We start from the raw sequence: 12,681 nt of genomic DNA on the forward strand, positions 1-12,681 counted from the left end.
TAAGCAATTAAAAAAAAAAAAGAAAAACAGCTCTGAAGTAAAAATTTTACCTAAGTCAAAGACATACCTGATTATTGATTGTACTACTAAGAACTTTAAACCAATCATTAATAACAGTGTCATTGTCAGACTGAATTAGCAGTTCTGTTCCTTGACGAGTTTTCAGCTTTAGAGAAAAGCAGGGAGAAAAAAGAGTATGGTCGGTTTGTGCTTTCAGCAAAATACATGAATACCTTTAATTCGAAGTTAACAAAACCACCAAGAGTAGCTGCCATATATTATGTAACAATGATGCAAGGTTAAAGGACTACACGGCTATGGAATACCTTTTTGGTTTACAATAATATCAGTTGAATAAAAAAAGTTGTTTCTCATAATAAATTCTCATAAAAATCTAGTAATTTAGGATCCCAAACACCATCACACAAATGCCATAAAACCTGCTGAAACTAGTACGTTTATCACTTAAAAATCTGTTCAAGTATCAAAGTGGTGCATTCTAAATTAGGATAAAGAAATAAAATCTATGACATTTTTACACAACCTGAGAAATTTTTTTCTGTCTCTCTGGCTAAAAAATACAGAAGAAAGAATACATAAAGACTTTCAATATTTCCTACTTTGTAGGTAAATATAATGGCTTAGTACAAAGAGCAGGCATAAATGTCACACCCCTTTTGGGCGGAAGTATTACTAAATTAAGTGTCAGATCATGAGCTGAAGTAAGAATACTATGTTTATTCTATATGAAGGCAATAACTAATTTATGTACAATCTCTGTTTTGCAGTTTCTTACACTTAAGTGAGGAAGAATTTTGACACATTTGTGGAAAGCACTCCTCCCATTTTCCGATTAAAAACTGATTTTTTTTCCTAGAGGAAGATATGGCAATGCTTCCCAAACAACATTCTGAAAAACATATTCCTCAAACATAGTTTCACAAATAATGTTTTAAAAAGGTACCCTCAAAAAATAAATTTTTGAAAAAGGTATATAATATTAACTTGGAAAATACTGGATTGAAGAAAATCTAACTAGATTCTCTCCTTCAAGATGTCACAGGCTTTTGATATTATAGGGTGCACTGTGATTTTCTAAGATAGGAATAAAATATACACTGCTTCCCAAATTTATTTGACCATGAAACCATTTTTATTCTTGATTTACCTTTTGAAACTACAAGGCTAATTCAGGAAATAGTGACTTCTTTCATGCACTTTTCTAGTGTTGGTCAAGCCAGTTTACCAATATTGAATGTTTACTGCACATAAGATACTCTGCTCTGTTATAGGTTCTTATTTAAAGGAAAAACATAGTCTCTTTACTTAAGGGAAAAAGAAAAAAATTGTAATTATCTAATGAGAGAAATAATTGACAAATGATAACCCAAGTACACTAAATATTATTTTTAAATAAATATTTATTGTTATAAATAAAGAAGTAGCCTCATTATTATGGTGATGCTTGTCATGAGTCTTGGAAGAAAGGGAGCATTTGGCACGGAGAGATTGGCATGGGTTGGTGCTCGAGGCAGAACAATAAAGAGTAAAAATCAGACAAACCAGAAAACCTGGGCTCCACTTGGAAAACAGCAATTAAACCAATCTGTGTACACAACAAAACAGGAAAGCCCTGAGACATGAGACTACAAAAAGAGGTTGGGATCTGGAAGGCTGTCCACAAAATCAGTCTTGGATCTCTGTAACCACACCCTTCTGGAATGGGACAGATAATGCTGCTCTTCTGTCAATAGGCTGCCTCTCTTCCCACAACTCTGAATACTTGGCTAGTCTCCTGAACAGTCTTAACCAATGAATACTCTGAAAGTAATGTGTGACTTCCAAATCTAGGCCCTGAGAAGCCCTGCAGGTTCCACCCTCACCCTCTTGGAATCCTGAGGCCGTCACTTGATGCAGCCTGGGGTAGCTCCCTTGAGAATGAAAGATCTTGCGGACAAGGAGGCCTAGCCAACAGCTGGCACCAATACTAGCCATGAGGTCACTTTAGACCATCCAGTTCCAATCAAGCCACTAGACGACTGAAGCCTCATGAATAGTCCTAAGTGAGATTAGAAGAAAAATCACCCAGCTCAGCCCAGGCCAGGCTGAGCAAACAAAATGGTTCTTTTGTTAAACCACTAAGTTTTGAGGTGGTCTCTTATGCAGCAATAAGTAACTAATACAGATCATATATTACTGGGGAGGGTTTTAAAAGATAAAATGGAAAGGTTTAAAAAAAAAAAAAAAAAAAAAAGGCCTTTATTTTTTAGACCAGTTTTTGGTTCCAGCAAAATTGAGAAGAAGATATAGAGATATCCCATACACCCCCTGCCCACCCCCACACACAGCCTCCCCATTATCAACATTCCCCTTAATTTACTTTTTAATATTAGATTTGGTAAGTAAAGGGAACCATATCCTTTTTATTATTGCTGGGAAAAGATAGGATTTGTGAAACAAAGGCTTGTAATATACAGTCTGAGTTCAAACAACTTATGCAAATAAAGCCAGTTTTTACACCAGTTTTTTCTTAAATTACAATACCATCTAACTTAATCACCAACTTTGCCTTAACTAGTCACAATGAAAGACTATTTCCCAAAACAGCTCAAAAAACAGAACATCCAATTACTACAGTTTAGAATGTGTTATACTTAGAAAAAAATGTATTACCTCAAATACATTCTTTTTGCTGGATTTATCCTTTGAAGCCATCTCAATTGTTGCCCCCTTGAGGTCCACTGTGAACTCTGGTTTGGACTGATTACTGCCAAACTTCATTTTTGAAAAAGAAAAAAAACCTTCATGTGATACTCACATATATGTGTATTCAAAAATAATTAAGAACAATTTTATATTAACAATAATCAAATAGATTTTTTCAAATTCTTCTTTTTCTCTATTATAAAGTAACAATTTCTACTTTAAAATTGAAAAATATCTAGAATATATGAATACACAATTCACAGAAAACAAAATGACTCAACTTCCATCATATTATATATATACATATAAAGCCAAACTGAAATTTTTTTTACCCACCAGAGTGGGAAAAAATTTTTTCAAAACTATGTTGGTGAGGCTATAGACTAAAAAGGCCTCATATGCAAGTGGGATATAAACTGGAACTACTCCTAGAAAAGAAAAATTGGTAATGCTATATTTGCAAATTTACAAATGCATGTATACTTTGGCTTGGCAGTTCTGTATCTTGGAATTTATCCTAGACTACACATGACTATGTAAAACGCTATGTACACAAAGGCAATACTCTTATATATGTAATAAACAGTATCAGGTAGATAACAAGCGCATTTTCCACCTAATAAACATTCTCTAAACCTGATTTTGTGCTTTCAGAAGTATTTCCTTATTGAGTAGTTACGCTGTTAACAACAACTTGTGGAAACAGAAAACACTAAGTCCCATGTTGTTTTATCTTTGTCAGAAACTGTAACTAGAGACAGATGCTATAAAGCTTCAGCAATTTAATGAGGAACTATGAAAAGAATGGGAAGACAGTTGTTACGGGTGGGTTCAGAAGTACTTAGCTAGCTATTATATTTTGTTAACTAGATAAGGAAAAGATTAGCAAAAGTAGTAGAAAATTTATGTTAAATATACACTTACTCTGTACCTTGACATCTTTAAATTTGTTTAGTCTGTTAAGAATAAAAAGTAACATTCCTATGGTATTGAAAAGTTTAAAGGTTTTAAAACCCTAAAGTCTACTGAATTGTAATCTAAAGATCATAAAAATCTGTTATAAATATTTCCTACAGAGAATTTCATTTGCTAAAAATATTTTCAAATCAAATTAATTTGTCATTAGAAATTATCTTACCCAACTTTGTGATAACTTATTCACTATTTGTAATCTCAGTAACTCTATTCAGGAGCTTCACATTTAAAATACAGTTTGCCTCAACCTGTTCCCGTTTACATCTTTTTAGCTATCAGTGTGAACTTAAACAAAAGTTAGGATTACATAAAATTTATTAGTGGAGTCAATGAAAATTTTGAGATATTACATGGAATTTATTTGTAGAATCATAATAAAAATCACAATAGAAATTGTAACTGTATTCTACAAAGTCTTTGCCTGAAGTACCATTGTCAATTGAAAGACAAATTAAACATAAAGCTATATGTTGGGCATAACTTTCTGAGCAGAAATGATGTATTGCAAATGTTACCAAACTTGAACATACATTTAACAAAATGACAAAAATCAATTATTTAATTTATTGTCATTATACACGCTGTAGATGGGTAGCTCTAAGCTAAGATACAAATAAGCAACCAAATAAGATATAGCAATTAAATATAAATACAATGACATGACATGGAATGCTAAAAAAAAAAATGCAATCAGTATAGCTGGCAACATTTCGTTAGTTATTATTTTCCAAAATCTAGTCCCACTTTTCTCTACTGTAATCAACCTCCCCACCAATGTATTTATCACAAAGAAAACAGAATTATTGTGGCAAAGGGCATGCAACAGGAACACATACAGTGACAGCTGAAACAGGATCAGACTTTACATATGCAACAGGAGGCCGACGACGGACAGAGTGTTTCCAAGAAGAAAGCAGCGAAAGCAAGAGCTCAGAGACTGAGCCTTGTTGGCAGAAGGACTTGATGGAAAAGGGAAGAAAATGATGATGTCATAACAATGCATAACAGCAAAATGACACACAAGAGAAAAGCATAATGGAACCAGACAAGACAAAGATACAATTCTATATGCAGACATACAACATAAGCAAAGCTCAACTTCCAAATAACTTTGCAAAGGTCCTAGAATTTATCCTGATGATTATTACATAAATTTATGTTTCATTTTTAAGATGAATGCTTTCTAGAATTTATCTTAAACAGACTTGTGTTAGCCATTGGGAGGAATCATGTCAGGCCCTTCACGATCTTGATTAGACCCTGTCCAAAATCCCCTAGCTTCCTCCTCGTGACCTGCTGAGTAGTATCTTCTGGTGTCCCTTTCCAAGTCATCTGTTGGGAGTAGCCCTACCATCTAGCCTGCCTTTCCCTTCCTCTAGGACACTGATACTTCCTCTAGGAGACAGGGAATTTTGTCCTCTGGGGGACATCTGGTAACGTTTGGAGATATTTTTAGTTGTCACAACTAGAGGCGGAGTGCCAGTCATCTGCTAAACACCCTACCACGCAAAGGACAGCCCCACCGACAACAAATAATTGTCTAGCCCAAAAGAGTGACTATTTTTAGAAATTTGAAAGCATGTACAAATGAATGTTTGAATAACTACCAATATTTATGGGTTGATTTTTTAAATGCTCAAGGAATATGATGAATAATAACTGAAAAGAAGCACAACATATGTCATGTCACACTGAACCTGTTCACTTGTCAGTCTTCCCCACTACTACGTAAGCTTTGAAGCCAGGGACCATGTTATTTCTTTCTAAACCCAAAGCTTAACAATGCCCAGAACACAGCAGGCTTTTAGGTCTGTTGAACAAACAAACAAACATACAAACATACATTTCTGAAGTGAGAAAAAAACAAATACAAGTTTATGTTAAGTGATATAGCAATCCAGTGGGTAACCGTTTTCCAGAAAACCAGTGGAAGGTATCTGTCCTAGAGAAGAAAAGGCTCACTAGATTTTTGGATGAGACAGCACCAATGTAAAATATTTCTTATAAAGTGGAATTGCATGCAGCCTACGTGCATTTCATTTACTCAATTTTAACCATCCACTCTCTGCCAAAAAAAAAAAAATCAATACGAACCATGAATAATTTTTTAAAAATAGAACTTTGAATAGCGTGGGTGACTGTGCTCAGCGTTCCATTCATGAGTACCTGCCCTGGAGTGAGTAGAAGATTTGAACCTGCTATTTCCTCAAGTGGATCTCAAGTTTTTGTACTAAGTGTGAATCTAATTTTTAAAGAACTATATAGATTTCTCCTACAATGTGGCCCCTTAACATAAGCCATTCAAACTCAACTGAAGGAAAAGCTATTCCTTCTAACACCAAAGGAAATATGGGCTCTGCTAGAGATCAGCTTCTGTATAGCATCTTCCTAACGAATATTCAAGAGCAGTTTTCACTTGAAGTGACTGTTGGTTTTTTGGCTTACATTTTAGCCTTAGAATCTTATCCTCAGGTAAGATGTGATTCTGCTGTATAAAGAGAATATATTTTACCTACAACAGATCTAGTTGGTGACTGAGCAGATCAACAAAGCTAGAATTCTTTAACATTCCTTTCAATAATCCCAATTCCAGAGTTAAAGAGCATCTTGTATGTTTCTCTAAATTTTGGTATTTATGAATGTTCTTGGGTCATAATACATTATACGCACTTACATGATTTTTAAATACTCTTACTTCCTTTTACTTAGGCCATTCAAATTAGTTCTCGTTCCCTTAAATATGTAGCAATGGGGAAAACAAAACAGTCTGAGGTTTTAAAATTAGCCATAAAATACAAATTAAGAATTGACTGTACAACCAAGCATTTCACCACATCTTTAATCTTGTTTAGTCTTTACTGAGACTATAAAATAGTGTGGTTATGTTTTTTAAAATTATACCTGTCTGAACTGATTATATTAATACTATATCAATAGTAATAAGATGTCATTTGAAAGGTAAAAATTAAAATAGTGATTCCCTGTAATTAAAAATTCATTGAGAATTCTAAAATTTCAAATTGGCTTGCTCAGTAAATTTTAAACTATGTTTCGGCTATTGCCACATGGTAACAAAGTAATACAACCTTGGCTGATAAACAGAAATACCTCACCTCCTTTGTCAGTATTAGTTTTAATCATGAGTTCTGAATCATGTGTAAGATCTTCTACAGTAAAAACTTTAAATAAATTTTAAAATGTAACCATTCTGTACTAATGATTATGTACTGGAAGGTACTCATTTAACATCTTTAAATTCAAAATAAGTTTTCATTTCATCTAAATCACATACAAACCTGCCTACCTACAGGATGCTCTGTCTAATGGCTTCATCTGTTCCTGCTAACAACCTTCAATCTTTAAGTATCAGTAATTATCAAATAAGTGACCACTATCCAGCTTTCTTCAGATACTTTTAAAAGTGACTTATTAATCTCTTATTGCTTGTCCATTCCTTTTCTTTCATCCATTTTCTTCACTCAATTTGAAATAAAAGTTGAGCCGTAAATAGGAAGAAAGAAACAATTACACAGTCCTCTAGAAATGCATTAACACAAAAGAGCCCCACATGTTTCACCTCGAGGAAAAGGAGAAAGACATAATTATCCATTTACTTTAAGATATATCAAACCAAAATTTCAACCCTTTCACAGGTCATTTCCACTGGAATGGCTGAACAGGGAGCAAATTAAAAGATTAGTAAAACAAAACAGAAGAAACGATCTACAATGTTCACATCCGTGCTCAATTCATGTGGATTTTTAGGTTTCCTCATCAGAGAAGCTGAGGAATAATGTGTTCTGTGGCATTTGGGGTTCAGAACCATGCATGGCTGCATTATAAATGTGGATGACTAAAATTTGCTTAAATTTTATAAATGGACTTTTCTTTCATCAAACATAAGATCCATAGGTTTTGTATTAATTTTAAAGAAACTCATTAATTGTAATAAAATATTGGTTACGGTAGAATATGAGGTAGACCAAATACATTTAGAATAATTTCATTTTAAATTTTACTTGAGCATTAGCACTTCAAACTCAATTACCAAAAACTTTTAGAAATAGCCAGAGCATGGATTCTAGAGCCAAAAAGCCAAAGTTCTAAACCCAGATCTGCCACTTGGTAGCTGTAAGACCTTGAACAAATTATTATACTTAAGTGTTTTATACCTCATTTTCTCATCTATGACGGGGGAAGGGCGAAATCAGAGCAATAGCTATCCCAGCGTTAAGGAGACAATATATACACAATCCCCTGCACTGACAACATATGTGGGATACAGAATGAGCATTCAAAAAATGTAGCTATTATATGTCACAAATTATAATTTTTAATGTTTGCATTACAAATAACTGAAGAGTAGAGTAATGATAGTAAGCACTCAAATATATAAAAAGCTTCAAAATCCCACAAGTAATGTGACATTTCTTTTTCTTTTGAAAGCTGGCTGACAATCCAGACACTGACACCTCAATCACTGATTTGTAACCAATGGTCAGATCACAATTCAAGATACAGCTTGCCACATTACTGCTTATTTTCTGACTAAATATCTGAAATAGCAGAGTCACAAACACAGCAAAGCTTTAACATCCTGAAAATGAATCAAGAAATGTATTTTCTCTATAATGCCCAAGTAATAAGCCCACTTTTCAGTTGAATGGATAAAACAGAATCTGTTGATTTTAATAACACCACTAATTAGACTGTCCTACTTAGTCCTCTTTTTCTCTCATAAGTTAAAATGAATCTTTAAGAAGATTTTACTCATTTTTATTTGCACACTAGCTGTAACTATAAGGACTCTGGAAATTACCTCCTGAAATTCAGGTACGATACTATTCACATAATTTAAATGTATAAAATCTCCAAAGAGAAGAAATACTTACCCAACTTGTGCTACTTCCTTGAGTTTTGGTAAAAAGTAAAGATGAACCCTGCAACACCGCCCAAGAAGACAACCAGTTCTTTCTGTAATTATAAAGATGACCGATTAAAGCTCCAATCTCGAGTTCTTTCAGCCAAATTCAAAAAATTAAGACCTACTTAGCTCTTATCAATGTTATCTACAATTTACAGCCTTGTTGACATTTTAATTGTTTTTATTGGGGATAGATACTAATGAAATTTACAGTCATTTTATGGTTCAAACCTGATCATGAAGGCCCCAAAACAAATGAAGTTAATCAGAGAAGTTATCAGAAATAACTATGAATGAATGACGCATGTAATTATGTTCACGTGAAATTAATACAGCACTTTGTGATCAAAGCCACTAATTTATTTTAAAGTCACACAAGTGGAATATTGTATTTATCAAGAATTCTTACTTAGAAGTAAAAATTAGACAAACATGCTTCCCTCATTCACCTAATTCTTTATACAGACTGTGTTACATTTCTTGGTGATCTGCCTTCCCCTAATTGGGCTGGAGTACTCAGGTAGTAGGTACTAGGTGCATTACAGGCATACAATGAATTGTACACTGATAGACCACACGACATTTAAAAACAAAATGTTTCCTCCATCACAAAAGCAACACATATACGGTATGCAAAAACTCTGAAAACAAAAATGTGTAAAGGAAAGGGAATCCCATTTCTTCTTCAATCCATACTCTAGAGGTAACCAATGTTAAGACTTTGGTATAATATGGGGCTTTTAAAGAAACTGTCCACTTATCTACTATCCTATCTCCAGATACAGAGGTACGCCTCACATAGCATATGTATTATCAGTTCACCCATTTAGAACTTTAAAGCTTTTGAATATTACACCCCAGCCAGATTCCCCTCAACTTCTCCCTTATCATATTAGAGATTTTTATGTAAATGTTTCTCTCTCATAGGAATTGTAAATTATTTGAAAAAAGAAAACAGTTTTTATTTTTATTTTTTATCTGCCTCAGGCCTAGCACAGTACTTTTCAAACAGCAGGTATGAATCAGTGTTTACAAGTAGGAAAATAAATTAAAATTACCCTATATAAGGACACAGTTGCTAGGAAGATAAATGAATGTCAAATCTGTCTACTGCAGGGATTTATTAAAGCTATCCTTATAGCCAAACATATGGCCAATTTTATAAAAACCTCTAGGCCGGGTGCGGTGGCTCACGCCTGTAATCCCAGCACTTTGGGAGGCCGAGACGGATGGATCATGAGGTCAGGAGATCGAGACCATCCTGGCTAACATGGTGAAACCTCGTCTCTACTAAAAATACAAAAAATTAGCCAGGCGTGGTGGCAGGCACCTGCAGTCCCAGCTACTCGGGAGGCTGAGGCAGGAGAATGGCGTGAACCCGGGAGGCAGAGCTTGCAGTGAGCCGAGATTGCACCACTGCACTCCAGCCTGGGTGACAGAGTGAGACTCCGTCACCCAGAGAAAAAAAAAAAAAAACACCTCTAAAGGAGGTTTATTTTCTGTTTTAGACTTACCTTTTTTTAAATTACTTTTTATGTCTAGTTGAACTTTATGGATTAAGAGAAGTGAAATAAAGTTAATTACTACTAGTGAAATAAAGTTAATTACTACTAAGTTTCTATGTTTCCATTTATTTCCTGTATTTTTTTGCTTATGTTTGTTAATGCTACTTTATTTGGTAAATGGTGATTCCTAATAATTACATCTTCACTGTGGACTTCTGCACATGCTTTACCATTTTAAATACTACTTTCATAATGCTTTATGCTCTCCCCCTAGGATGAACTTTGCTACTGATATCCCTAGTCTTGCTTTACTTTCTATACCTCTGACACATCTTATTGCTTTTTTTTTTTTCAACTTTTCTGAATCATCTTTAGGTGTTTCTTTTACATATAGAATTTAGTTAAGTTTTGCTTTTTTATGCTTCAGTCTGAGCACCTTTTTCTTTCAATAGATTAGTCCATTTACATTTACTGATATTGATATTACAGATGGTGCTTTTTCTGTCATCATTATTTCATTTTCTGGATCTGAAGATATTTTGGAAGTATTTTAACTTTTTGTAAATTCATTTTATATTCTCAATCTTCTATTTCTTTAGATATCATCTACTGACTCCCTACTATGAAAAATACTTAAATTAGCCTATTTCCACTTTAAGTAAGCTTTTTTAGTTCAATTTTCAAAATGAGAAAAACTGTAGAACTAGTAGATATATATCTGAGAACAAATATTGAATATATAAATAGTGAAATAACGATTATTGCCTCAAGGACTAAGCACTTGCGTGACTTAGTTGCAAGGTGAATTAGTCACATTTTTTTTTCCTGGAACCCCATTTTTTCTCCTGAAAAAACAACTGATGTACATACTATAGTTATTCAGACCTGGATATGTGGCACGCAAACATTATCTTAAAAATAAATGAAGTTTTCAAAGAAAACAAATAATATTATTTATAGACAACAAAAAATTAAAACTTTCAACATGAGGCTGGGCATGGTAGCTCACGCCTGCAATCCTAGCACTTTGGGAGGCCAAGACGGGTGGATCACCTGAGGTCAGGAGTTCAAGACCAGCCTGGTCAAAATGGTGAAACCCCGTCTCTACTAAAAATACAAAAATTAGCCACGCGTAGTGGCACATGCCTGTAATCCCAGCTACTTGGGAGGCTGAGGCAGGAGAATTGCTTGAATCTGGGAGGCGGAGGTTGCAGTGACCCAAGATCGCACCACTGCACTCCAGCCTGGGCGACAGAGCAAGACTCTGTCTCAAAAACAACAACAACAACAACAACAAAACTTTCAACATGAATGAACCTCAAGGACATTATGCCAAGCAAAATAAACCAGTCACAAAAGTCATACATATAACATATCATTCCACCAATACAAAATATCTAAGGTAGTCAAAATCACAGAAACAGCAGAAAGGTTACCAAGGGCTGGGGGATGGAGGAAGAGGGAATTAGTAGGTATAGAGTTTCAGCGTTATGAGATGAAAAGGTTTTAGAGATCTGTTGCACAACAATGTGAATATACTTAACACCACTGAGATGTACACTTAAAAATGGTTAAGATAGCAAACTTATGTATTTTTTTTACCACCATAAAAAAAATTGAAGCTTTCAAACAGAAAGTAGAACTTTGCAACACCTGGCATCTGCTACAATGGATTTGACAACATCCCAATACTTTTCTGACAGTACTGATGTGTGATTCTTTGATATTATAAATAAAATGTGTAAACATTTGAGAAATGAGCAAAGTTAGTGAACTAGTATTTTACAAATGACCTACAAGATATTATAAAATTAAGCATGGGCAAAGATTCACTCAGGTGCAACAAAGACCAACGGCTTTTAATGTAACTGAGTATGAACCGTTCACCGGCAGTTTTTCGGAGTCTTCACTACAACTAACCCTCAACAAACTACCATTTGTAGAGTTTCAGAGCAGCAGGAAAATGCACAATTATCTGAACATATCTTAAAACATTCCTCCATTTTCCACCTTTAGCTGTGAAAAGGATTTTTTTCACATACTTCAAACAAAATAATATGTCACAACAGACTGCAAGCAGAGATGAAAATTCATCTGTTTTCCATTAAGCCAAACACTAAAGATTTACAAAAAATGTAAAACAATGCCTCTCTTCTCATGGAAATTTTTTGTCTTAGAAAACATAGTTTTTCTTCAAAAAAATATTTGTGTCAATTTGTAATAGGTATTTTTAAAAAAATTATCCTTACAATTTGTTTTAATTTCTCACAGTATCTGTAGATATAACCTATAAGGTTATAGAGAGTAGACCAAGGCTCTTTAGAATATTCAGTAATTTTTAAGCATTTAAAGGAGTCTTCAGACCAAAAAGTTTAAGAACCACTAATACATAGGAAACTAAAGATTTTGCTCAACTCAATGTAAATAAATTTGAAGATGATGGAATAGATGATTTCCTTAGGCAAATATAAATTGAAAAAAGTATTCCAAAAGAAGCAGAAAATCTAAAAGGCTACTATCATAGGAAAAAAAACAAAAGCAAAGAAAGTAGCCGAAGAGCTATCTGCACTA

General features: G+C 34.0%; 1 protein-coding gene across 10 annotated transcripts in view; it reads right to left on the reverse strand.

The window, feature by feature from the left end:
• Positions 1-12,681, reverse strand: part of ARHGAP12 (Rho GTPase activating protein 12) — a 128,268-nt gene that overhangs the window by 11,453 nt on the left and 104,134 nt on the right. For 6 of the 10 annotated variants that reach the window (XM_034930255.3, XM_034930260.3, XM_034930259.3 and 3 more), the window contains 3 exons: positions 8,574-8,655; positions 2,674-2,775; positions 68-166 (listed from right to left, as the gene is read on the reverse strand). In XM_034930255.3, the coding sequence (XP_034786146.1) occupies positions 68-166; positions 2,674-2,775; positions 8,574-8,655 (283 nt within the window). The remainder of the gene's footprint in view (positions 1-67; positions 167-2,673; positions 2,776-8,573; positions 8,656-12,681) is intronic. The other 4 variants (XM_063607327.1, XM_063607326.1, XM_063607325.1 and 1 more) reach the window with 1 other exon arrangement.

The sequence above is a fragment of the Pan paniscus genome, chromosome 8 (genome assembly GCF_029289425.2).
Source record: "Pan paniscus chromosome 8, NHGRI_mPanPan1-v2.0_pri, whole genome shotgun sequence".
In the NCBI taxonomy this organism is placed as follows: Eukaryota; Metazoa; Chordata; class Mammalia; order Primates; family Hominidae; genus Pan; species Pan paniscus.